The sequence below is a fragment of the Archocentrus centrarchus genome, chromosome 15, assembly GCF_007364275.1.
Source record: "Archocentrus centrarchus isolate MPI-CPG fArcCen1 chromosome 15, fArcCen1, whole genome shotgun sequence".
Taxonomy (NCBI): Eukaryota; Metazoa; Chordata; class Actinopteri; order Cichliformes; family Cichlidae; genus Archocentrus; species Archocentrus centrarchus.
Window position 1 is genome coordinate 23,228,687 of NC_044360.1, and position 27,363 is coordinate 23,256,049.

General features: G+C 40.0%; 2 protein-coding genes across 7 annotated transcripts in view; one reads left to right on the forward strand and one right to left on the reverse strand.

Moving 5' to 3' along the window:
• Positions 1 to 929, reverse strand: part of arid4b (AT-rich interaction domain 4B) — a 36,783-nt gene extending 35,854 nt beyond the window's left edge. The window contains exon 1 of one of the 5 annotated variants that reach the window (XM_030747383.1): positions 751 to 929. The gene's annotated coding sequence lies outside the window, so the exon portion shown is untranslated. Of the gene's footprint in view, positions 1 to 293; positions 366 to 750 lie in introns of those variants that run through there. The other 4 variants (XM_030747388.1, XM_030747387.1, XM_030747389.1 and 1 more) reach the window with 4 other exon arrangements.
• A 338-nt stretch (positions 930 to 1,267) lies between these two features.
• ggps1 (geranylgeranyl diphosphate synthase 1) lies at positions 1,268 to 18,705 on the forward strand. Of its 2 annotated transcripts, none has more exons than XM_030747391.1 (4): positions 1,268 to 1,678; positions 3,975 to 4,070; positions 6,931 to 7,001; positions 17,174 to 18,705. In XM_030747391.1, exons 2-4 carry the CDS (start codon positions 3,998 to 4,000, stop codon positions 17,969 to 17,971), a joined length of 942 nt encoding a protein of 313 aa, XP_030603251.1. In that variant the 5' UTR covers positions 1,268 to 1,678; positions 3,975 to 3,997; the 3' UTR covers positions 17,972 to 18,705. The 2 variants fall into 2 exon arrangements, with proteins under 2 accessions (XP_030603251.1, XP_030603252.1); XM_030747392.1 differs by having other exon boundaries at positions 1,268 to 1,414.
• Positions 18,706 to 27,363: the final 8,658 nt, after the last annotated feature.

Below are 27,363 nucleotides of genomic sequence, written 5' to 3' on the forward strand. Positions count from 1 at the left end.
ACTGGTCACGCACCCACAACATCGAGAATAACACAAGTCCTCTTCAGCAAGAGGAGGGGATAAGGAATATAGACAACCTTTGCTCTGATTGTATCCCACAACTCATCAAATGGGCGAGTTCCTTAATCCAAGGTAGCTCATCTCTGCTCCAACCTACATTGGACAAGTCAGTCGTGAGAAGCCAGACGTTACTGGTGGCACAAAAGGAAAGCCTGACAATGCGTTTCACCCCGTTCAACTACATCGTTCGCCCGCTGCTCGACAGATCTCGCCACGCTAATAATAAAACTCACCAATTGTTTCCCGTAATACCACTTTTTTTTCCCCCTTTTTTTTGGACGGCTATTCGGGAGCACCGTGACAGGCGATACTCGACGACAACCTCCCCGAGGATTCCTCCGCTCAACAACACAACACTCCGGATCCCGTCCAGGCAGACTTGAAACTATTTAGCCTCGGAGTAGCGTATCCTTTCCCTGCGTTCACCATCCTCATTTGGCTGGCCACAGCACAACTTTGTTATCGAAGTGACCAAGTTTTTTTTTTTTTTTGTTTTTCTGCATTCTCGGGCTGCAGCTTTCTACTGTCCTGTCGCTAAATTCATTCATTCCTCTACCCCCCCCTCCTAAACACAACACAGCATTAGTTAACAAGTTAGCTAACGTCAAGGTTGGCTTGATGGCAGCAGGGAAGCGAAGCTAGAAAAATGTTCAAAATAGCAACGGCTTTGCCGAACAAAAGCAGGCTTACCTATGCTGTCAAGTTCAGAAACACTTCTGGTTTTCGACGAAAGTGTTTTAGTAATCCATAGGAACATTTATGATAAAAATACGACAGATTTCAACGTCGTCCGTTGGCCACCGATTGATGTTGGATGCGGATGGGTAAAAGTGGTTTTCGCAGAGCTGCTGTTTGCCTTGTTGAGTAGCTCCTCTAGCCTAGCTCTTTCTGTGAGCCTTCCCCCTCCTCCTGAGAATGATTGACGGGACTGATAAACCCCGCCTCTCCGAAAATACCATTGGACGGCATAGACAAGGGCAACGCCTTAGTAACACGGGATTGGTCGAGAATGGAGGAAAAATATCTATGGTAAAGTGTCCGAAGTACCCTACTGGGTGGTTGTTGACACAATACAGAAGAATACCGAGACAAAAAATGTTGAAAAACTACAACACCCAGCCTTAGAACGCTGGTGTGTTCGATATGCAAAGACGGAGCGGCCCGACAATCGGAGATAGTGGTGGTTTTCCTGCTACTTTGTGTGAGGGGATTCTACCGGGCAATGTTGAAATATAAATACAACGAACATTATGCGAGGCACCTATGTGATATTGTCCAGCTCCTCTGCGCCTGCTCCGTAACGCAGTCCAAACGTATATACGTAGCTCATCAAAACTCGCTGGAGAAGTGAAAGGTTTGTAGCGTGCGCTTCGGTGACGGCATTAGCTTAGTGTTCAGTGAAGTAGCCGGCAGCACACAGGTCTAAAGTGATACGAAGGTCTGGATATAACAGTTATATCGCGTGCTTTACTCGTGGAAGGTTTACAGCGTGGAAGCGGGTGGTTTTATTTTGAAAAAGAAAGCTATATTGAATGGTGATACACCATTGTGTTAGCCTGCTAACGCTAGTCAACTAGCAGTCCGGCTAACCGGAATTCTGGGCTGACAGTCTGCCAAGGTGGGTGGAGTTTAAAGCCTCACACTGTGCTAGATGCCACAGTAGCACTGTATTTTTAAAAGATCTGCTTTCTGTTATACTCGGCGTGCTTCATTTTTATTTATTCATTACTGTTGTATAAGCTCCTAATTTAAAGGGAGTCAGCATGACGCGAAAACAAGCTGCAGAAATGTTTAGTAGTTTTTTTATTATTGTAAGGAAAAGATGTAGGTGTACAATGTGTGGAAAGGTGTCTAAATTGTGGTTAATTCAGTTAACCTTTCGGTGCATACAAGTTCAAGACTAAAAAGACTGTTTGCAAAACTAATGTTGTGTGCAGCTGCATTGTACACCCATCTAGCATCTGATCGAATTTAGTTGCGCAGTATTTTTTTTTTGTCTGTTTATGAGACTTCTTTTTTTTTTTTTTTTTTTTTTTCGGTGATTACTAGCAGTCGCAAACCCGAAAAGGCTACACCCATTTGTTATAAGTCACTCTTTTGCAGTTTGTGTGAATCACGGTTGAAATAGTTGTTTTAACTCCTCCAGGGGAGGAGGACCCCTGTGTCACCACCACAAGGGGAATTTACAGTTCTGCCCATGCGTAAACTGATGGGTCAAAGTGTCACCAGCAGAGTCCCTATGCGTAGGAGCATTTAGCAGTTATGTGTCTAATGTCTGGTACACAAGATGACCTTGAGTCTCACATTGTGCTTGTCATGTCAGCACTCCCCTTTCTGCAGCTTCCTGTGCAAAGATTCTATCTACACAAAACTTGCTGCCCAATCTGTCATCTAAGAGCCTGGTTGAAGTGTGGCATTGACAAATGACAGATACAAGTAACCTAAAGATGAATGCACCACAGACATCACTAACCAGATGTATACACAATTTCTGTTTACTCTAGTGTGATAGTGTGCCAAAGGTTAGAAGTTAGAAGGAGGCTATTTCTTGTGGCCTTTCTAAAGATGTGATCTTACTTTAGGGAGTGAGGGCCATTGTTTGAATTAAATTTATGCAAATTTTTTTCTGTGATTTAAGGTAAAGGGTCTTTAGTTAATTTATGTATTTAAGTTTTGTTTTTTTTTGGTTTGTTTTTTTTTTAAACAGCAACTCATTCTGGGTTGGGAATGAGTTGCAGGATAGGAGGAGTTCAAGTATTTCCAGGTCTTGTTCACAAGCAAGAGATAGGGGTAGCAGAAGATCAGATTGGTGCAGTGTCCAGAGTTGCAGATGTGGTACCAGTTGGTCGTGGTGCAAAGCAAAACTGTTGATTTACCAGATAATCTATGTTCCTACCCTCACCGATAGTGATGAACTGTGGTGGGTGGTGATCAAAAGAATGAGATCAGGGTTACAAACAGCAGAAATGGAGCCTTTTTCGAAAGGTGGCTGGACTCTTCCTTAGAGGAGGAGGAGATCAGTCATTAGGCAGGGCCTCAGACCGGTGCTGCTGGTCCTCCACTTTGAAATGAATCCATTGAGGTGGTTTGGACAACTGGCTAGGATGCCTTCTGGGCAGATCTTAGGTGAGGTGTTTCAGGCACATCCCACTGGGAGGAGGCCCCAGGGTTAGATCCAGGATACACTGGAGAGATCTTTCAGCTGGATTGGGAACACCTCAGCTGAGGGAGGTCTGGTTGTGTCTGCTTAGAATGCTGCTCCTGCAGCCAAGATCAGGAGTAATAGCAGAAAACAGATGGATGGCCAGTTAAAGCAACTAATAATATGATAATAGCAAGCCTTTATTATAATTGAACATTTGAACTATATAACAAGAACTATTCTGTTCCAGGCAAAACTGTTAAAGCATTCAAAAAAATTTAAATAGGGCTTTAAAATAATGAAAGCATTAAGAGAAAAGACACATTTGTGCATTTATGGCATAACTGGGCTGGAAAGGATACCATTCACTACAGAATTCAAAATTCACGTTCTACATCTTGAGGTCTTAAGCTCTTAAAACATGTGAATACTGTCATTTTCATTTTTGTAATTCCAAATGACCTTCAGAAATGCCAGAATACATTTCTGCTTTTTTTTTCTTTCATCAATTAGTCACTTGCCACCTGTCAATCCATAAATAATCAAACAGAATCTTTTTGTTGTTGTAGTATATAACATCACAGACCTACAAAGTTGTACTCCTTTGTCTTTTTGTTCTTTGTTGTAGATAGATTGTTATGAGGCCAAACGACAGTGTATGCATTCACTGACAAACCGCATTATAAGCTTCTCAGATTTTAAAAAACATCTTTAAAAATTTGGACTTTTTTTTTTTTCCCTTACTTCTTGTGTTATTTGTTCTCCATTGTAGATATATTGTATACACCTGAAGCAATGGACCGTGGCTCGGAGGCCGCTGCTGACCGAATCTTGCTGGAACCATACAACTACTTGTTGCAACTGCCGGGTGAGTCTCTTTGTGGCTGCAGGGGCAGAGAAGAGATGTAGATAAACAGACTAGCAGCTGTAATGTCACTAAGAGCCTTATATACAGCTGATGAGTACTCTGGTGACACTGACCTCTGACCTGCTCACTTCCTTTGTCCATGATACAGAGTGTGAGCAAAATGTCTTAGATACTGAACGTGATAAAAGGCTCTAGTTCAGACACAGTCGGCACAATAAAACTGAGTCAGTTTGTAAAAATTGTATGGTGCTGCAGTACTGGCATGGTAGGTGTTAAAGTAAAATATGTCATATTACCATAACACACAAACTGTATATATATTTATTTTTTTGGTAATTAGGTTTGGAAAAAGTGGGGGTTGTCATATTTATGATGACTGAAATTGAGTTCATAGTGTCTCCTGATGTCTTCATTACAGGAATAAAAATCTGTCAGACAGCCAAGAACTGTGGGTTTCACAGATGATGAGCTCAAAAAGACTCAAATGCTAACTGAGAGCAAATGATTCTGACTTCTTCGGGAGTCTGATAAGAGAGTGTGTGCGAGTCTGTGACTAATAGATGAGATGCACAAATGTGGGTTTGGATGTTACCATATTTCACTTTTTATGAGGAAAAGGGCTCATTGAGGACTCTGTTCTTCTTGAATTATTGGTGTCTGAGGGGGAAACTTTGACAAAAGGATGAGCGTAAAAGAATTATGGTTCTGAAATACATTGGAAAAGAGGGATTGTCTTATAATCGGTTAAGCATAATCATAATAAGTTATAGCTTATTAAAAGCTGAAATTAATAAAGTATTCCACATAATTTGTTAGTGTTTGTTTGGCACATTGACAGATTTTGCTATTAAGTTTTTAATATGTACTTTTGCAGCAGTATATTGCTTTCCTTGAGGATGTTATTTTTTTTAAGGCCTAAGTTATATGGTTTTAATTTTAATGTTCACTGCAGAATGGCTAGACAATAATTTGAGCATGAACCAATTTGCTGTTTTTGTAATATCTTTGACTCAAATATGAGGCTGTAATTCACAGAATGATGACTTCTAATATTAATAAAATGGAATGGCTGAAGAAATTAGACATTAAATACTCTGAAATGAGCAAGCCGTGCACAGCTCTGCATGTTTGACTGTTCTGTTTTTAGCTTAGATTCCCTTTCCTAGCAGCTGTTTTTTGAGGCTTTTATTTCTTCAGTTTTGATTGGTCACTTCTTGTCAGTAGAGAAAAGCCCAGCCTAACAGCAGAAGTTAATTTGGGTAAATAGGACATGTGCTTGGTATTTGTTAGTTGGGATATTTCTTTGCTATAGGCATTTGCACAGTTCCACACTTGTTGTTTTCTGGCTCCGTGTTTCAGCAGATTACATTTTAAATGGAACAAAGTGCGGCACCAGGTCTCCTTTCCATTTTAGATGGTTCTGGTTAATATTAAAAGAACTGCAGTTGGAATATACTTCAGCCCTTTAAGGTCTAGTGCCCAAATTGTAAGATCTAGACAGTATTTATCATTATACTCCTACTAATCACCATTATGGTTTAGATTATGGCTTTGTGCACTCAGTGGAAAAAGCTTTACAGCAGAATTCAGTAGGATGAAGGAAAAAAGTGCCTTAAATGTCTTTGAACAGAAAAATGCCCATGCTTCATGTAGATCAGCTGCATCCTGCCTGTTCTTTCAGCTTTTTAGTGTTTTAGTCAGGTAGCAGCTCAGCAAGAGCTGATGGACTAATGTTAATGGGTTTAATGTTCATCATCACTTAGATCTTCAGCTGTTTTTGTTTAAGTGGCGTTAATGTATTTAATCTGTTAGAGTTGTGGTTATTTAGCCTGACTGCGCATTAAATACAGAACACTCTGTAACCACAACTCTATAATTAACACTTGGGTCCATAAGTTTTTGTACAGTGACACACTTTTTTTTGCCCTGGTGTACTGCCACAGTGGATTTTAAAACAAGCAGTCACGATGTAATAAAAGTTTAATTCACACATTTTAACAAATATATTGTATTAACTGTACAACCATTTTTATACATAGTTCCCCATTTTCAGAAGCTCATAAGTAATTAAACTGTCAAGCAGTTTCATGGCCAGGTCAGATCTGTTCCCTCATTATTTCATGACTTATTTAGCAGACAAAAGTGTCAAACTTCTGTTAACTAGTTAGTAGCAGTCAACTAGAACTTTCAGTATGAAGTCCATAGAAATGTGGATGCAAGTGGGGGAAAAAAACATGTAATTGTCCAAATGATAATGGACCTAATCTAATAGTTACATTGACTGATATTATGACCAAAACATGTTCTAACAGGTGATTTTTCTGGTAATCCACCAGCTTAGTTATATTTGCCTTAGTATGCTTTTCTTTTGTCATCTGAAATGGTTAAAATTTCAGACGAGGTCAGTAACAAATACCCCACGTGAGCCAAAAGCTCAGACTTCAGTCTGCTCTAAATGTACAGTTTCACACATATGTATGTTTTATTTATTTATTTTTTTAAATACTTTTGCATGTGCATGATTTCAATGTTAGAACCTCAGAATTACCTGGAGGTGGGAGTGGGTGGGGCTGCAGCAGGGCCCAGCATATTATAATGAGGATTATTTTAAACTGTAGTCATTGAAATATACTCTAATACAGTCCAATAATAAAATCATGAAGGTTTATAAAACAAAACAAAAAAAAACCCTTAATGGGTTCTTTTTTATTTTTTTTTTATTTATTTATTTTTTTTTAAGTAAATATTGGCAACATGAATTCCTTGAGACTATGTAAGATAATACCTCTGTAGATCCTGTGTCTTTTTTACAATTAACCAGCTCATTTATTTATTTATTTTTGTTCTGCTTTTTTGGCAGGAAAACAAGTAAGAACTAAACTTGCCCAAGCATTCAACCACTGGCTCAATGTTCCAGAGGACAAACTGCAGGTGAGAGAAATCATCCGTTTTGCTGCCAGAGTTGTCTGGTGTTAATTGTTGCCAACAGGTTTAGGAAGGTGAAATAAAGCTGTGCTCGTTCAGAGCAGGTAGTTTATTTTAAAATGCAACCGTTTTGCATTTTTATCAGCGGAGTTGTTCCTAAGTGTAAAGCTTGTGTGAAGAGCTTAGAGCGCACATGATTTATTAAAGGAGGTTGTTAATACACCTGAGGATTAAGTGGAATGAGACGGGGGAAAAAAATTATGCAAAGCTTTTTAAAAACTGTTCAGTTTTTCTGCATTTGTCTGATCCATAGATTTATTTTTCTTTTTAACCCTTATTTCTGCAGTTGCTGATTTGAATGAATTGTTGAAGTTGAATGCATTTTTATTATTTATTTTTTATTTATACTTGTTTGTGTGGCTGCAGAGGTAGGGATGCAGACTTGAGTAACAGTGACTTGCATGTACTGTATATAAAACATGGAAGTAGCCACTGTGAGTCAAACATTGGTTTTCAGCTCTGCAATTTGAAGTCTGTGTTCATTTTGGCCACTGCCTTATTTATTTATTTATTTTGGTGCTGGAAGTTGCCTTATTTGGATCAGTAAGTGTAGTGCTAAGTTATCAGCTAATGCTAGCTAGCTTGGTTAACAGGCTGAATCCATAAACTGCGCAGGTGCAACACACAGACACACATGCCTGCTAATTAGTGTTAAGCAACAGACAAATAAAATACTACAATTACACTCCCCAAAATTGAAGCACAAACATCTGTGATGGGCTTTAGTACACATGTATAGTCAGATAATCAGTTTAAAATGCTCCAGAAGGCACCCACAGTACACACAGAATGAAGAAGTCCAGTTTAATGGGGTGAGGCTTAGTAGACACTGTGAAATTGGGCATTTTAACAAGGGGGTCCAGGGGGATTGACAGTGTTGAAGACAGTCTCAAGCGTCCGCCACAGGAATTCTAGTTTTTGTCACTTCCCTTTCGGATTCCTCTTTTTAGCCCGTTAAAGTTACAGTGTGTAAAAGCTCGCCACTAAATATCAGATTGGAGATTTGCAGTCAACTGAATTCTGTTTTCTTACCCCTCTCAACTGCACAGTCCTAGCTATGGTGGCCACTATAGGACAAAGAACTCTGACCGTCAGTGTAGGCCGTCAGTCTGCTGTTTACCTCAGCTGCCATTATTCTGGATGTTCACATCTATTTACTCTGAAGGAGGCTGTAAAACTTTCAAGGGGGTCCGATATGAGTTGATGAGTCAGTGAAACTCACTTCTGTCTGATTGTGATTCTGAGGTGAGTTGTTGAGGATATCCTGAACATTGCTGTTGGTAAGCGCTGCTGGTTTTGCTGCCGTTCGCCAGAATTGGTGAAACTTTTTTGAAGTGGATGTAACATTTTTGACTTTGACACTGAGCGAATAAACTCAAACAATGTTAGAATGTAATCAAACTGTTTATCAGAGGCAAAGTGTGATATGTTTTTGTTTTTTTGTTTTAGGACACTGTAGCCTAACATTAGCTGGTGTAATGTTAGCTTATAACCAGCTGTTGTTTAGCTGGCTCGTTGTCAGCTGTCCGGAGAAGGGAGGGTTGCATGTCTAATAATTTTTGTGTGTTAGAAACCTGACTTCGGTTCAGGTGAGGAGGATGAGGGAGGGGAGAGAGCAGTGGTGGAGGAGGAGAAAGATAATATGCATGTACAAATTCTAAATGGTCTTAAAATTAAAAGTATCTTATAAGGTGTGTTACCTATGTGGACGGTCTCTAGCCTCATACATAAAATGTGATTAGGTAGAACAGCAACGTCCTTCTCAGCCACTGTATTCAAGATGGCAGCTTCCACAAACCGGTTCCACTCCTGTGTGTTTTTAATGGGTTAATTCTGAGTTTACAAAAACCCATCAGTTTGTTGGAAGATGTAATTACGCACTAATCAATCTATATTTATTTATTCTTTTTTCTATTAAACAATCTCAAAAAAATTACTTTACCTTTTTAAAGTAATTGTAGTTTTACAGCTGCTAGTGACCTTGTTTACAAGGCCAGCTGACTGCTTTAAGAGATGATTGTGAGGTGTGACTGCTAGAGGGCATGATCCCTTAGCTCATCTGTAGATCTGTAAATTGACGCCCACATTACACATTTAGAGGACTGATTCAAAAAGATCTCATGTTGCTCTGATGAATGGCAGTTGAGTCAGTTAGAGGAACAAGGTTCATTCATCATCCAGCTTTGTGGGTTGAGGCTAAATTTGATGTGACTAATGGTACCAAGCCGTGTCAGATCAGAGTGTGTTGTGTACACTTTTTGGCTATTTTTATGACACTGTTTTCCATCCTCTGAACGGCACAGAAGCTTCTATTAAACTCAACCAAAGAATCATCTACATAAAAATGTAGATGAGAACAAATCAAATATATGAAAGTTCCTTTTATTGGCTACATTATATAAAGAAATTAAATGCAATACAATAGACAAATAATATAACTCGATACATACAGGTATGCCAAAGATTGTAAAATATAAGTGGTGATAAATGTTTTACTACCAAAATGTGTGTCTGGTATTACTTAGTGAATTCCATACGGTGTGTATTTGTTCACATAGGGTTCTATTTTCTGTTTCACTGCACACATTTTCTACACTCCCTTTATGAGTTTGTGTTCATACTGGATATCACATCACCCTTTTACTGCTAGAGGACTGGGTGAGAAACTTCATGATTGCAGGACTTCTAAATTGTTGTCTTTTGTGTCCTTTTTTTTTTTTTCTGAAATTTTTTTATTAACACTCGATGGACAAAAGAAAACGCATACAGATTAATAGCAGGTGCAGTAGCTGTTGTTTGTAATCCAGGAAGTGTGATGAGGCAACTGCTGTTTTTATGCTATTTCTAGATAAAATGTATTTAAAACATGGATTTTTGATGTCTTAAACAAAGTTATTGTTAGTTCTAGGTCATTTGTTTTGGATCAAAGTGGGTAGGTCATAGTAGCTATACATCCATCTATACAGTATTTTCCAGATGCTGCAGTAAATTGTAGTTTTAAGGCATATATTTGGTCTGGTGAATGTTTTTAGATGTACTGTACTCTCATTAATCTCCAGTGAGAGGCTACTACTTTATCAGCTTCTTGTGCTCTGATCACCTTTGTCAGACAGGGATTAGTGGATTCAAGTCACAGTCTGCTTCCAGAGTAAAAACCTACACTTCCACTTATCCATTACATTGCTCTAACATGTTCTCGGCTGCCTAATTAGACTTCTACAGACACATTGAGCCACACATACAGACCACAGGCAGATTGGAATTCCTTCCTTTTCATCTGCTAAATGAATTTCAGATTAGCCTGTCTGGATTTATTGGTTTTATTGAGCAGGGCCCTCACCGCTGTCTTCTTGGGGTGATCAGGCTATTGACCCTATTATTATACTGATGGCATTAGCTGGTTCTTGTTTGCATTGACAAAGCCATCTAATCTGTGTTTTCTGAATCTACACGCCTTTTTGTGGTGCAAAATGCAGAAGTGCTGAGCCTGTCAGGTCTCATTACAGTTGCTGTTCAACGGGTCTCTGTTTTTCCCTGAATGTTTTATAAACCTTTCACAAATCTGCAGTAAAGCCCTGAGGTCTCCCACTGTTGTCTCTTGTGGTTGTGTAGTCCCCAAAGAAGAGTCCAATCCCCATTTATTTGATAGCCATTTTCAGGTGTCTGTTTAAAATGGATAAATACTTTTTTTTTTTTTTTTGGTGGACAAAGTAATATAGTTGTCATCCTCTTCTGAGATTAGATATTATATATCACTCCTGTCATGTCAGTGCTTCCCCTGCGACAGTATTTACCTCACTCACATACTGCAGTTTTTACAGCCCATCTGATTGCAAGAATAACATTAGTGACTTAATCAAACATGTCACTGTTATTTCTTTTTTTACATATTTATCTCAGTAGCATATGCTTTCCTTGAAGTTGAGAAAACATTTTTTGCTAATCCAAAGTTTTAGTCTTGATTTGTAGATTTTGTTGACGGGTTATATAACCTACCTCCATACGCGCGTTCTTTCAAAATCTACTTGGTAGTTCCACTTTAGTGGGTACTTCCCTGTTACGGTGCTGCAATTAGTTATCGTTTAAATCTACCTCAGATATAAAAGCCCCGTCTCTTCCCCCTTGTATCCCCCCGTCTCTGTGTTGCAGCTCTATAAACTCCTGCTGAACCCACCATGCAGATTGAGAGCGTGCCTCTCGTCATTAGCACGCTGTTGCCAAGAAGTCGCCGCCACTGCCGCCATGGAAACAACCATGGCTTCAGATAGATGGAGGCAGTGACAGTGGCACTCTCTCTCATTCACTTGGCGGTGCATTTGCTATCAAACCCCATATGTGCTTCTGTGCTGCGTATCGCAGCACAGGTGGTGGATGCTTGGGGAAATTCCCTGTGTTCATCATTTTCCTTGTGACCTTTAGCTGACAGCTTTTCTTTTGTTTTCTCTGAGACTGTTGAGGTTATTTCTTTTATATGTTGTTGTCTTTTACTTTGGAGACACATGTTCATCAGTGTTTGCTACCTCAGGCCTAGAGCTTCGTATGTTTTTGTGCCAGAGTGAGACAGCATAGCTGCATCTGTGAGTAAAAAACAAACTAACTAGGAATTGGTCTGGTCAGGTTTCCATAAAATATCATGTAGGGAAGAATAAAACTGCTGGACAGTGTAAAGATGAAGTTACCCTTCAAATGCCTGGACTGGATCCAACTTTTAAAATCTTACAGGTTTATTATAACATGCAACAGATAAGATGCAGACGATTTGTATTGCATTAAAAGTTAAACCAGGTTAGATGGTCGTCAGCAGCATCATATATTGTGTTATACTGGGATATCTTCAACTTATCTTACTACAGTAAGATCAAAAATGCAGATGCTTGTATGTTTTGGAAACTCATGTGAAGAAGATGCTATATTGAAGTGCAGTATTGTACGTCAATGCGGCGCACACGCAAGGTCTATACAGGTGAAGCCACCTGAACTGTGAGCTGTGCAGCACAGTGAACCAAAAAAGCCTCTGCCATTGTTTGGCAGTATTTTGGATTTAGCCCTGATAATGGTGAGTAAGCCAGTGTGTACACTTTGTCTCAAGGAATTTTCTGGCTTAAAGTGGTAATACTTTAAATTGCCTCTGTTCAGTCCACTAATCTGTCAGTGCCAGCAAGGCAACAGATGTCAACTTGTCCTTCAGCAATATGGAAGAAGTTGCAGGAGTGTGTAGCAACTAATTTCCTATTCCCTGAAATGGAAATTTGGACTGACCAACTAGTCTGGGAACCTTTTACTCAAAAGATCAGTTTTTTTTTGTAATTTTTTTTTTTTTTAACCAAAAATCTGTAAGGAGCTGCAGAACATATAAGCCTATCATGACTATTACTAATGGGTGTATATAATTATTTTATCTTGTACCACATGTCTACTCTGCAATGGATTATTATTATTATTATTATTATTACTACTACTACCACTAACAAAACAGCTGGAAACAGAGGGGAAAAAAGTCTTAGCATGTTGAGGCGTGCTTTGAAACAGTAACAGTGAAGCTATGCAGGCCACTCTGAGTCTAGCCTCAGATCCAGAATACCTGCCAGCCAGCAGCATTATTAATGAAGGCAAGTGAATCTGTCCACACAGTTAAACTGTGCTTACCTCGGAGACTTTGTTTTGATTTGTATATCAAAGGTAGAAGGACTCAGGACTAGCCATTCATGTGTATGTTAGCCACCAGTATGACATTCAGCAAAAGAGGATGAAGTGCCAGGGGACAGACACAGAATATGACACGCATAAAAGCTAAAGAAACATTAGAACTTTTTTTCATGTTTTCATAACTGAAGAATGTAAAGAATTACTTATGGTGATGAAAACTGTTCATACACACAGATGTAGGTTTTTTTTTTGTTAGTTTGTTTTTCTCCAAAGCTAATTGGAGCCACTGGAAGGGGGCAAAAGAGCTTCAAGTGGCTCCAGAGCTGCAGATTAGTGACCCCTGAGCTAGTCTAACAGTAATGAGACACACTCAGGGTGGCTAATGTCAGCAGTTTCCATGCAAGTAAAAAAAACTGAATGTAATTAAGCAGTGCTCTGGTCTAGGACATGTCATTTGTACCACCTTCACAGGTTTACAACAGAGGGGAGCTGTCATTTATTGGGGCTTCAATGTAGCATTGACTCTATGGACTGCAGCCCTGCCTGCATGACCCACCAGTTAACCAGCATTAACATGACTGAAATATTAAGTTGGTTTAAGCAACTGTTTCTGAGGCTTGTTACCTAATCCCACATTTGTTTCTACAATGATTGACATCACCAGCAACTTTTTTAAAATTTTGGGCACTGGATATCCAGGTGAAATGTTGAAAAGGTATGAAATATGGATACCTATTAGTAATATACCTCTGTTGCAGGGTGTTTCCCACAGTAGTTAGACCGACGCATGTTGTCTGTGATCAGTTTAGATCCTCTCTTCTCCCAAAATATTAATGTTTTATTTAATAAAATTGCATCAAAGCTTAATGCTTAAAGTTATTTAGTTATGAGCTCCATTGTCCATAGTTGAAATTTATCTGTGGCTCTGTTTGCCCTTATTAAACAAGAATATAAATCTGAGAGTTCAGCATAAATATTAACATAATTTAAAAAGAAAAACAAACAAACAAAAGAATCCCAGATAACAGCTGTGGATTATTTTTTTTAATACTCTGGTGCAAAAGAAAGTGAGAGTATATTGTCGTCACATGGTCCGTCTGTCCATCCAGGTGTCCGCTCCTGAGGCAGTGTTAATTTCATTGACGAACTATTTTTGTCATAGTTTCCATCAACAGCTTTTTTTTTCCTTCCCATGACAAAAACAAGACGATAACTAGATAAAAACTACCTAAAAGGATAAAAACGGTGACAAAATTGACACTTTCGTCAACGAATGAAAATGAGACGAGTGCTTGGCGGTGACAACATCCAATCAGAACTGATTGACTTTTGTGACAGGGTGGAAAAAGTTAGGAAAACATCCAATCAAACGCACAGTTGCACAAATTTGATCTAAACCCGGGAAGGCCACACTAGCCTGAATTTTTCAGGCAGAGCAGGCCTACTCATCCAATATTTTATTGTTATGCTCAATAAACAAGGTCAGGTAAAGATGTTTGTTCAATATGTTTTGTGTGTGTATTGGTCTTAATAATATTCCATAACTTTTAATAAATGTTTAATTTTGTGTAAGTGTGTATAATGACTAATTCAAGGGAACTGAAGAAAAAGCATTTACATTTTACAGCCTTATATTTTATCGACTGTAGATTTAGTCGACTATATTCTTACGCTAATTAGTCGACTAAAACTATTCAGATGACTAAATTATGACTAAAACTAAATTACGTTTTCGTCAAAAGACTATGACTAAAACTAAATCAAAATTTGCTGTCAAAATTAACACTGCCCTGAGGTTTTACCTTTCCAGTCTAAATACTCCAAAACCACAAGGAATTGAGCCATGAAATCTGGCATGTGTTCTTTACACTTCAAAGCTGTGCAACATGATATTCATATTACACTTTGGCTGTATTTATCTGAAGTGGCGAGTAAACAACATGGACTGCTAATGCTATAATATATTTTTGCTCATGACATGCAGCTTTTTTTCTTGTGCCTGATTGGCTTAGCCTAATCATGTGATCATATTGTGCTGTGTGATTGACAATACCTACTTGACTATTATTGATTGAAATGGAGAAAGTGGGGATTCCCCATATCTAGCAGCTGACCTAGGTCACTGAATGCTAGCAGTAGCTAGATAGTGAGAAACTTTCTAGGTAAAGAGCCAGTCCATGCAGCCTTATTGATTAGCCTGTGATGCCAAATTCTGATTGGCTGAGCATTGTCTAACATGTTGGTCAGGGATGACTCATGAGTGAGCAAATTTAAAGCCATAAATACTGTCCAGCAATATTGCTCAAATGTTAACAACATGGTTGCCTTATGACATTAATGAGCTTATACATAATGCATTGATATCAGCATATTATGTAGTCATTTTCCTGTACACACAAGTATATGGGAATACATTGTAAGTATGTGTTATATCTCGCTTATTTTTATAGATTACTACATGATGTCTATTTATATATACACCGTTGTTCAAGAATGCAGTATGTACTTTCTCTCATTTGTTTATCATGGGAATCTTTTGTGTCTGTTCTAGGATGTGGTTACCAAAAGTACTTGTAGAAAAGTTAATCACAGAATATCAATCTTTTACAGTGCGTTTAAAATTGTTTCAAGGAGTATTGTTAATATTGAATCATATTTTGCTGGAATATGTATTTTATCTTTACTAACCTAGGCATGACTAAAACTATTTGGATAGGGCAAGGCCTCCAAATTAGAGCAAAATAGTTTTGCAGAAGTTAATATATCTGCTGAAGGGTTTTCTATTATGAAACTGGGTTATAATGTTATCCTGACTTCCTTATTTTCATTAATTGCAGTGGTGATGGGTCTTGTTTAAACATTAGCAGAACATCTCCATTAATTAGTTTCATTTGGACACAAAAATGGTTGAAAGAAGATATTTTTGAGTGACACAATACAGTCGGCATGGTGTAAGTGATCACAGGGAACCGGACTTTAACAGTGCTGCAGTCTGACTCGGGTATATCTGTGATCACCTGCTGTGATCTCTCTAAATGAGGTGGTTTTATACCAGAACATAACTAGTTGTCATTTTCACTTACCTCCCCTTAACATATTAGACTCGGTATGCTCATTTGTTGTGAAGGAGTCTCTGCATTTTTAATGGATCAGTGATAGTAGCTTTAACAAACGGTGAGTTTCTGCATCAGTAACCTCTTGTGATAATCAATATAGACTCGCAGAGTAGTGATGGCACTCGGGACTCAAATGGCAGCATTATGCAGCGACAGCCTGACTAATTAAATTCCTTGGAGGACCCAGACTCGAAGTCCAAAACCTGAAAATTGTTTGTGCTCATGTTCGGGTTTGATGGCTGCTGCTGTTATCTGAAACTCTTGATCTGAATTTCAAGTCTGGCCTCGATTGAGCTGTTTCTTTTTCCTGACAGTGAATTGTAATTTGCAAGGATAATGGAGTGCTTGCAGTAAACCTTCTGAATCCTTGCGTGCATTCATTGTAGCTTTACCCACATCCCCTTCTCTGTAAGTGGCTCACTGAGGTTGCAGGGCGAGCAAGTGTCGGGACCCTGCCGAGGGAAAGGTTGTGTTTGGCGGATAAACCGCTCAACTGGCTCAGCCTTGGCCATCTGCCTGACCCACTGAGCCACCCTTTGTGCTCCCAGGCCTCATACAAACAGCTTTCATTACCAGGCCACCCCACTTGTCTTTTAAATCAGCAGAGCACTCAAGCAGGCTGCAAGGCCAGCTCAGGACAGCAGACACCTGATGGCCACTGTGACTGTTGTGTGGCAAACATGGACATGAAGCTAGTTGGGGTTAACAGTATGCAGCTGTGTTCTCCACTGATAAATGAATACTATTATTTTGCATTTGTTTGTCAAGCACAGTATAAACAGTATGTGGCACGTGTGCTGCCACATAGTGGTGAAAAGTGAGATTAGACTATAGCCACTGTCCACACTGCCCTTGACTTACCACAGCAGTGCTCTGGATGTTAAGGCCGATAGGTCATGTTGTATTAAAGAACTCGTCGCTACAGTCACCGTAATGGCTAAGGTTAAGTACTAAGCCTTCCTCATTGTTTCTGTAGAGGAGGTTAAAGTGCACCAAGCCCAGCAGTGATGTGTCTAATTGCTCACCCATGAATTTTCTATAACCTCGTCAAAGCTGAATCTGCTCCATTCTGGAGTGCATCTCTCTCTTCATGCTCTGACTGATTGCTTAGCTTGTTTCAGCAGCAACTGTTTTGTTTACTGATGAAGACTTTGACTAGTGGAGCAGTGCAGAGAAGCATGTAGGCATGGCACCCTCTGCTGTATACAAGTTGTAATGCATAATTTACACAAAGCTTCTGACAACCTGTTTGTGTCTCTTTCAGTAGTAGGAGAGAATTTACTTCCAGAAACAAAAAAATGTACTTTCTCCATGTTCATATGGATTAATGGATAAATGTGTTTGTCTCGTGTCCAGGTGATCATTGAGGTGACTGAGATGCTACACAATGCCAGTTTGCTCATAGATGACATTGAGGATAGCTCCAAGCTGCGTCGAGGCTTCCCGGTGGCACATAGCATCTATGGCATTCCCTCTGTTATTAACTCGGCCAACTACGTTTACTTTTTGGGGTTGGAGAAGGTGCTGATCCTAGAGCATCCTGAGGCTGTACGAGTGTTTACCCGTCAGCTGCTGGAGCTGCATCGTGGTCAGGGCCTCGACATCCACTGGAGAGACACCTACACGTGTCCCACTGAGCAGGAGTACCGTAGCATGGTGCTGCAGAAGACGGGAGGGCTCTTCGGTCTCGCTGTAGGCCTCATGCAGCTCTTCTCAGACTGGAAGCAGGACCTGAAACCCCTCTTAGACACACTGGGCCTCTTTTTCCAGATCCGTGATGACTATGCCAACTTGAGCTCCCACGAGTACAGCGAGAACAAGAGTTTCTGTGAGGACTTGACTGAGGGCAAGTTCTCTTTCCCCACCATTCATGCCATATGGTCACGTCCAGAAAGCACCCAGGTGCAGAACATCCTCAGGCAGCGCACAGAGAACATGGACATCAAACGATACTGTGTGGACTACCTGGAGAAGGTGGGCTCATTTGCCTACACCCGCCAGACTCTGCGGGAACTGGAGACGGAGGCCTACCGACTCATTAGGGAGTTTGGAGGAAACCCTCAAATGGAGAGCCTGGTCAAACACCTTAGCCAGATGCATCACGAGGTTGCCACAGCCGAGTCTAGTGAGCCACACTCCGGCCAAGGCCACTGACGACATATTTACCTTGACTCCCATGCACTCCTGCACACAGATGCTGATGCAGTGATACAGACACACACATTCCTGAAAACCTCAATGCATACGCTATGTTGAGTCGTAACCACTGAACACAAACCATTCAGATAGCAGAGCAGTCACAAATGTTGCCTTTTGGTTTTGTGTGCATGATGGCATCCTTCAAGTGTTGCTTAATAGTACACATAACCAATTTTTGTATCCAAATGTAACAGTTCAGTCAGTGGAAGACATGAATTGAAATAAAAGAATTTTAAGGTTTGAGCTTTCATTTTCTGAACATGAAAAATAGCAAGTTGGCAAAAAAAAGCTTTCACGCCTTCCGTTTGATGTGCACCACAATTCATAAATGTATCTCTCTCTTCCTTGCCAGCAAATGGAAATTGTTTATCTAGGGGCGAGTGAATGCCGGCTTTTAATTTATTTTTTTTGTCTCTTCCCCCACGTTTTAAAAGCAGGATTTGGATGTCTCGACTGTATATGTGGTTGAGGTTCCTTAATCCTCAACCTGAGTGCCAAGCTTTTAGGAAAGACCTCTACCACTGTATTGTCTCCTTTTTACATAACACACTGGTGTTGTATGCAAAGCGGTGCTCATATTTCTTATGCGCTCCCTACATGAGTACGCTTTGGTTTCAGAGGTCTTCACACCTCGAACATTTCATTAGCTTGATACTGTTTTTTTATTAGGAGACACCTCTTTGCAGTAACAGCTTGTTTGTATTTATTTAATAAAATAATTTTTTAAAAAATCACCTGTGGACTTTTGTGAATCCTAAAAAGTTTTTTTGGCATCAGTGCCAGTTTGATTTTCATTGTTTTGAATCTGTTAGATAATTGTAATCTGAGGACACGGGTGGAAACGATGCTTTCAGTGACTGAACAAAAAAGGTTGGTCGCCAGTGCTACCCCTCAGCCTCCTGCCAGGAGAATCTTTAGGTGGCAAAATTCCCTGGAAGTACATAGACTTAATGGATCTCAGATCTTAATATGACAGTGATCCAGGAGTGAGAAATGCTAAAATCACAAATCTAAACCACTGAGAATACTGTCACTTCATATGATTGACATTATTATGGTAAGTAGATCCAAGTAGATTTTAGTAGATCCATCTATGGTATGAATTTGAACATGCTAAGTTACATTGCTCTCGAGTTATCGTGTTCACAATATGTTCAGAGAAACTTGACCTCTGACCTTGACCCAATTATGGCAAAAATTTAATCAGGTGATCAAAGGGTCACTGACCATTGTTCTTGCAAATTTGGTATGACTCAGACTGATAATTTTGTTGTAATGACAAACATACCAAAAAAATATATCCGTTCCCCCTCCAGGAGAAGGGTAACAATGTGCTTTTAGATGAAATAAAATACGTGAATATTATGTAAATTTTAAAAAATTACAATACATTTTTCAAAGATTCTAAAATAGATGAAAGTAAATGTTTGAAAATGAAAATTATTTTAACATGAGTATATGGATCAAAGTTCTTTTGTTAAATTTTGAGAAATAGATTTGTCACAAAAAACACCTTTTATATTTCTTTTGTACTGACTGAAAAAAAAAAGTCAGGTTCAAAAAATACTTTACATATTCTGACTTGTTTCAGACAATAACTCCCATTTCTGTCTTTTAGTGTGACCTGATGTCCTAAGGTGTGACATGCATAAAATAACCAAAAAAATTCAAAATGTCTTTAAAAAAAACAGCTGGATATTAAATCAGGGGAGATGCAGTTACATTCCTCTTAAATTGTATTAATTTCCAACAGTTTTGTAAGGTTGACAACAGTTTTGCTCACATTTATAGAAAAAAATCCAACAAGTTAAACTATTCATGATGAAAAATGTTTTTCATATTAATTTAGCACTAAAAAAATAATATACACACACTATATTGCCAAAAGTCTTCACTCAGCCATCTAAATCATTGAATTCAGGTGTTCCAGTCACTTCCATGGCCACAGGTGTATCAAACCAAGCACCTCGGCATGCAGACTGCTTCTACAAACATTTGTGAAAGAATGAGTCGCTCTCAGGAGCTCAGTGAATTCCAGTGTGGTACCGTGATAGGATGCCACCCGTGTAACAAGTCCAGTTGCGAAATTTCTACACTACTAACTATTCCACAGTCAACTGTTAGTGATATTACAACAAAATGGAAACAATTGGGAACAACAGCAACTCAGCCACGTAGGATCAGAGCGGGGTCAGCAGATGCTGAGGTGCATAAGGTGCAGAGGTCTCCAACTTTCTACAGTCAGTCAATCACTACAAACTTCATGTGGCCTTCAGATTAGCTCAAGAACAGTGCGCAGAGAGCTTCATGGAATGGGGTTCTATGGCCGAGCAGCTACATCCAAGCTTTACATCACCAAGCGTAATGCAAAGCGTCAGATGCAGTGGTGTAAAACACACCACCACTGGACTAGAGCAGTGGAGACGTGTTCTCTGGAGTGATGAGTCTGAGTTTGGTGGTTGCCAGGAGAACAGTACTTGTCTGGCTGCATTGTGCCAAGTGTAAAGTTTGGTGGAGGGCAGATTATGGTGTGGGGTTGTTTTACAGAAGTTGGGCTCGGCCCCTTAGTTCCAGTGAAAGGAACTCTTAATGCTTCAGCATACCAAGACCATTGGGACAATTTCACGCTCCCAACTTTGTGGGCACAGTTTGGGGATGGCCCCTTCCTGTTCCAACATGACTGCACACCAGTGCACAAGGCAGGTCCATTAAGACATGGATGAGTGAGTTTAGTGTGGAAGAACTTGACTGACCTCCTGACCACCTTTGGGATGAATTAGAGTGGAGACTGTGAGCCAGGCCTTCTCATCCAACATCAGTGTCTGAAGTGCACTTCTTGAAAAATTATTAAAAATTCCCATAAACACTCCTAAACCTTGGGGAAAGCCTTCACAGAAGAGTGCAAAGGGTGGGCCGACATCATATTAAATGCTATGGATTAAAAATGGGATGGGATCAAGTTCATATGTGTGTGAAGGCAGACTAGTGAATACTTTGGTTTATAGAGACACACATACACACATTATTGCCATTCTCTGCAAACACTCCCACACACCAACAAACATGCCACATTCAAAGTACCTTAAATCTATTTTCTTTCCGATTCTCATGCAGGTCTGAACTTCAGCCGGACACCTTGACAACGTCCACATCACTAAATATCTCAGGTTGCTGCCATGTGATTAGCCGATTAGATTTTTATGTTAAGCAGTTGAACAGGTGTACATAATGAAGTGGCCAGTGTGTGTCTCTTTTACCCTACACACACACACACGGCCCATCATTACAGAACACAGAGCCATCATTATCCACAGTGTATGTAATCATAAGCTGTCTCCTGTTGCACCAGATGTGTGTATTTATTTTTCAAGGTTTCCGGTGCTTTTGCATCTGCATGCTGAACAGTGCGGGCTCTGAGGTGAGCCGGCTGAGTTATTACAGAATTGCCCACTTTGTTTTGAGGAACCTTGACTGAATACATGCACACAGAGCCTGGTTCCTCTGGATGTGGTTGGTGCTTGGTCCGGAGGGGGGGACTAAAAACAAAAACTGGGCACCACTCATCTAAATCCTGTGTCATCTTCTATTAATACTGTTGAGAGTTTTTCCTGAGCCACTGCGGGCTGTGGACAGTGGCTATCTGTCCTCGACAGCTCTGTTGACTCAGTGAAGCCCTTGCTCTTGACAGCTGCAATTCAATTAATTATGTGTCCTTTGGATTGAATTGTGGCTTCACTGAAAATGCATCTATTCATCAAAATGTCAAACTTTTATAAAGGCGGGTACCTCTGCTAATTTTCCTTCCAAGCAAGCCGCAAGTGCAGGAAAATGTGATGCAAATGCATTTCTGATTTGATAAATAGCAGAGACGTATGAAGTGGCTTTCTCAGAGCTGACTTAAGTCCATCACAATAATCAAAGCCTCTCACGGTTCTCATTTCTTCTCCCTCTCTCTCTCCCTCTCCCCCTCTAGGTTGACTAGATTGATTTTCCTCACCCACGGTGTCTGAATTCTGTTTGAGAGCAAAACAGAATAGCTTTTGTGCTCACTCACTGTCTCCCTCATCCTCTGCAAGCTTTGGATTATTTATCACTGAGCCGTGCTTTACACATCTGCGTTGCTTGGTAGCACTCTGGTGGATATTTCATAAATATTCTTGTGACAACAACAAAAAAAAGGAGAAAAAATGAAAACCTTGTTACTGAAAATGTAAATACTGAGCACTGAGCGTACACTCATCCGCTGCCTTTTTGGTGATTCTGCTAAACTGAATCTTACTATTAGCTTATATATTTTGTGTTTTCACTTACTTACCTACATGTGTACGGTTTCATGCGATTGCTGGAAGTTTCACCTTGCACACATTTACACCTCTGAGCTGGCAGAACTACTGCAGTTTTTGACTGAAGCACCTGGCAGGATATTAAAATTTTCCACAGCAGCCTCTGAAGAAAACCACCCACATGACTGCTCGGTGTTTTCAGTGTGACTTAAATCAGTCTACCTGTTGAAAATTGACATAAAATCCCCTGAAATGACCAAAAACCCACAACGCTAGTCTCCAAAAACGACTTCTTCTGTGTTCAGCTATTACGTTTTTTTTTTTGGCTTTAACTTCTCACTGTGTAATAAATGTTCACTGCACAATGTCTACAGAATAGTCAGCCATCAGCATTTACGGTAGATTGGTTCTCTATAAGCCTCTCTTTCATTATGCAGCTGTCTGCCGCTTTGTATAAAACTTCTCTGGAAAATAAAGGATTGATTCCTGACTACAACAGGAAGAGGACAGAGCTTTTCTTTCCCCAGGTACCTGAACTGGTGGTAACTGGAAGCTCTATGATGGAAAAAGAAGACAGAAAGAGCCACGCTGCCAGGGGAGGTTTAAAATATTGCAAAGAAATTAAAACGGCAGTGAACCTAAGACGGGCATTCACATGATGGAGAGAGCTCTGAGATTTGAGAGGATCCAAATGAGATATTTAGTTTAATCAGTGAGTGGGCAAACCTGCCAACTTATCAGTCTGAGATGAAAAGAAAATGATCCAATCTTTGCAACGAGAGCGCAGGGAGGGAAAAGTTGTCTGGTGACACTTAGAAAGAAAGACCTGTTTTTCTTTCTTTGAAAAGCCAGAGAAACTATTAAAACTCCCGGGACCATTTTCGACTGCAGATTTGGTCCACTGTCAATAACTTCATGCCAGGCCGACAGAAAAGAAGCCAGAACATCTGGATTCTTAGTAATAAGAGAGGAAAAACCTCACCCAGTGAAACTGATACCTTTTGAACAACAGTGGAAAAATAACCCAAGTTGGGTTTTGGATTTACAGGCAACTCTCGTTAGTAGGATCAGTTTGTTGTGGAGTTGGGATTTTTTTTTTTCTCCTTTAAAAAAAAAAAAAAAAAAAAAAATCACTCGATTCATGAACTTCATAAGAAAGTTTCCTTCATTTTATAATATTCATGTCACCGTTCCCAGAACAACACATGTTCTCATGCATAATTCTGCCAGCACTCAGTTGCTTGTAAAAAAAAACAACAAACCTCACTGCGTCTTGATGTCTTATCGGGGATAAAGAGGAGTAACAAAGTGCTCACTTGTTTCCAGATGCAATCACTGTAGCTTATATAAATCTGCCTTCGGAGCTCGACGTGGCTGCGTGCGGCTACAGCGGCGTCTGAAGGGAGCTCGACAAAGACGTCGGGGTCACTTTGGGTTCGATTTGAAGATTACACGTAATGACAGCAATCCTGTCTTACAAACTGGGGCAAGGGGTTTAAAAATATATGTAGGTTTCATCAGGTAGAAGAAGTCTAAAAACATGCTTTTGAGTTGCATTACATGACACGCAGGGAGTAAAAGTCAGGATGTGTCATCCTCTGCTTGTGCAGTTTTCTTTTAGAAATCCATCAAGTGCAGTCCTAAATAGGAGAACCCCTTTAAGGCTGAACTGAGGGGGGAAACTGTATTCACTGAGCTGACATCATGGCATTTCTTGCATGCACGGTGTCACATCAGGTTACATTAAATGACTGAGTGGTTTCCAAGAATCTCATCATGATCAGACCGATGAGCTAATTCATGATCCTCTTAAGACAGAATGACTGTCAGTAATGGTTCGGTAATGGCTCAGCTAATTATCTCTCACAAACACGATCACAGTAAATCTGCCATGTTACTGCAGCAGGGGTCAAGTGGGCTTATGAAACTCTTGATTCACTCAGCATTTCCATGGCTTTATCAATGTAATGGATTAGTTGGACGACGCCCTCCACCCAGTGTGTCACACATTTCACAGCTGTGTTCTGCAAATGTTTGCAGAAAGTGACAGCCGTAACCCTCGCCAGGCTGAGACGCTGTAGCAGCTATGGAAATGAGAGCGAGAGACGTGAGTGCGGTTTCAAATTGGGAATGAAAATGTTTGCCCCATTAGGACATAGTTGCGCATCTAATAATATCTCCTTATTCCTGTGAATCAGAGTCAGGCAGAAATGCTGGTTTTGGAATGCCGGGTGTCATGAATAAATGATTTCCTCCTCGTTTTAGTGCACAGAGAGGGGGAAAGAGGGAGGGAGGCCCGTTGGAGAAGAGGAGGCTGATTGACAGCAATGTGTAACGCTTTGCAAGGAAAGTCTAAGAATCTGGAGATGTTTGAATAAGCATGCAGATGCGATGGCTCTCAGCGCACTGTAAGCTCCTGAGATGTGGGACAGCTGTGCCTCATCTGAATCGAGGCGAGTTCAGTCTAACACAACAGGTAGGGTTTTTAAATTTGTCCCTAATGTGCTGTGTGTTTCCACAGTGCTGTAAAATTAGCCACACTGCTATTACAGATGCTCTGATTCACAGTTTATGATGGAGAAAGTGGAAATCTGATTAAATGTCTCTTATTTCAAATGGACTAAAATTGTTCATTTCTTCATTGATAGAAATTTCCTGCCTGATGAACTTTCAATTTCTATTGTGGTTTTATTTTTACATTACAAAATTGTTTGTCTATTTTTGTGTAAAAACTAAAAAAAAAGAAAGAAAAAAGGATAACTTAAAGTTAACAAACTTTCCTCGTTAATTTTATAACAGAAACCTAATTATTTTTAATATCAGATTATTTTTGCATTTTGTTGTGAGCAGTGACTCAATGAGACAGAAAAATTCAGCTTCACTGTTTGGAATAATGTTGAATCTTTTCCAAACTAAAACACACATTTGCTGATAGGGAGATCATCAACCCACCGCACCCCTGGTGTTGCTAAATATAAACACCTCAGTATTTCTGTTTTTGCAGGTGGCGCTCTGCAAACTGATCCACCATGTCCCAAAGCTCAAATCATCTCAGGCTGGTTTCTTAAACATGACAATGAGTTCACGGCACTCAAATGGCCTCCACGGTCACCAGATCTCAATCCAATAGAGCCCCTCTGGGATGTGGTGAAACAGGAGATTCACATCAGGAATGTGCAGCAGGTGTGTAACGCTATCATGTCAATAAGGTCCAAAATCTGAGGAATGTTTGCAGCACCTTGTCAACTCGATGCCACGAAGAATTAAAGCAGTTCTGAAGGTAAAACAGGGTCCAACCTGATACTAGTAAGGTGTACCTAATAAAGAGGCTGGAGACTGTAGATAGGAGAAACATAAATAGCTGCAAAAGCAAGCTGAAAGAAATTAAAATAGTAGCATACATAAAAATAAACGATTTCTTAGTTTGGCTAAAAGTAATCAGTGAACTTGTGAAATAGCTGAAAGTCACGTTAAACAGTTGAAAGAGTTGAAATAGCCAAAAGTAATGAACATACATTAAAATTCAAACCTACTGAAGACTCAGCTCTGTGACTACCACCACAGGAGTGACAGTAAGAGTCCAAACACACCCAAAGCAACAGCAACACTGCAGCTGTACTGTAACAATACACCCCCCCAACTGTGTGAAATTGTAGGAATGAATTCAGACCGGCCTGTGTGGGTTACCTCAGAGGGAGGGAAAAAAAAAAAAACAGCAAAAATTAATTGTCTGCCAAACCCATCAAGAAAATGAGCCTCAGATTTGTAATGACAACACATTCTTGTATTCAGTCTGCGCCACAAGATGATGAGTTTTTGGAAGAGGTGAGACTCACGATGAAAAGGATTTTATAAATACAATTAACTCCAGCGCCCAACTTCCTTCTATTTTCTCTGAGCAGTACTTGTCACAGTCTAAACGGATGATTGCACTTTCATGGCAAAATATTAATAGAGTGAAATAAGTCAGTAGTTCAGGGAATTGTACTCTTGTCGTCACTTAGAAAAGATTACGTACACGCTTGAGGGCATAGACAATTCAGAGCGCGTGGGGTCTATTAATATCAAACATATGAATGAATCAGAGATTCTGGGTCAGTTAGAGGAGCAGAGATGTTTTCGTTATGCTCGTTTTACTCCTGCAGCACTTTTACAGTTCTGCTTCTTTAGTCTTTAAGCGTCTAAGCTCTGGGAGTGACTCTTCACCAGTATTGATCGCTCAGAAAACAAGGAATTCTTAAGTAGTCCTCCCCCCTGACAGCATCATTTCATACCTTCTAACTCTTGCTCATCCCAAACAGGAGCCCATCTTCCCTCCAAATTGCACTGAATTATGTGTTATTCTATAAATGAACAGTGGCAAACATAAGGCAAGAAAACGCTCAGGAAATACGGCTGAGCTGTTAATTATAAACAGGCAAGCCTGAGAAGATTCGATGTATAATAAATAACAGCTATTTGAAAGTAAACATTGTGCAATTTGTTTCACATTTTGGTGAGAGAACAGCACCAGAATAAAGGATTCAGAGGACTTGAATATCTCTAGAACTAATAATTTAAACATCTTCCATCAGTATGCCCTGCAGCACTCAAAGTTTAGACAAATTCAATAACTTCATCTTCTAAAAAAGCATCAGCACGGAAAGCAGGAGTGACTTTTCCCCCCCCATCTGTGTGTCATTTCCACACTTCTCTCAGTTCACAATGAAGGACTTCGATCTGAATCAGTGAGAAAGGCTGATGGAGCGGAAAACGCCGTGCTTATCTATGCTGGAGAGTGGAACAGATGCGGATATGACTTTGTTATCATGCAGCTCAGTGAAAGAGGAGGCGGAAGGATACGATGGGGGGGTTAGGAGGAGAGGAATGTCTGCTCCCGTGTCAGGTTAATTGCACAAACTGATTTCTTGGCAGGTGGGACAGGGCTAAATAAAACAAACGACTTGTACCGTCTTCCATTAGTAAAACATTCAGCATCATCTTTCATTATTTACTAAAAACATATATACACAGCGAGGAAATCTAATTCTGCTGACTCAGCATCAATCATATGGCTACACTTCA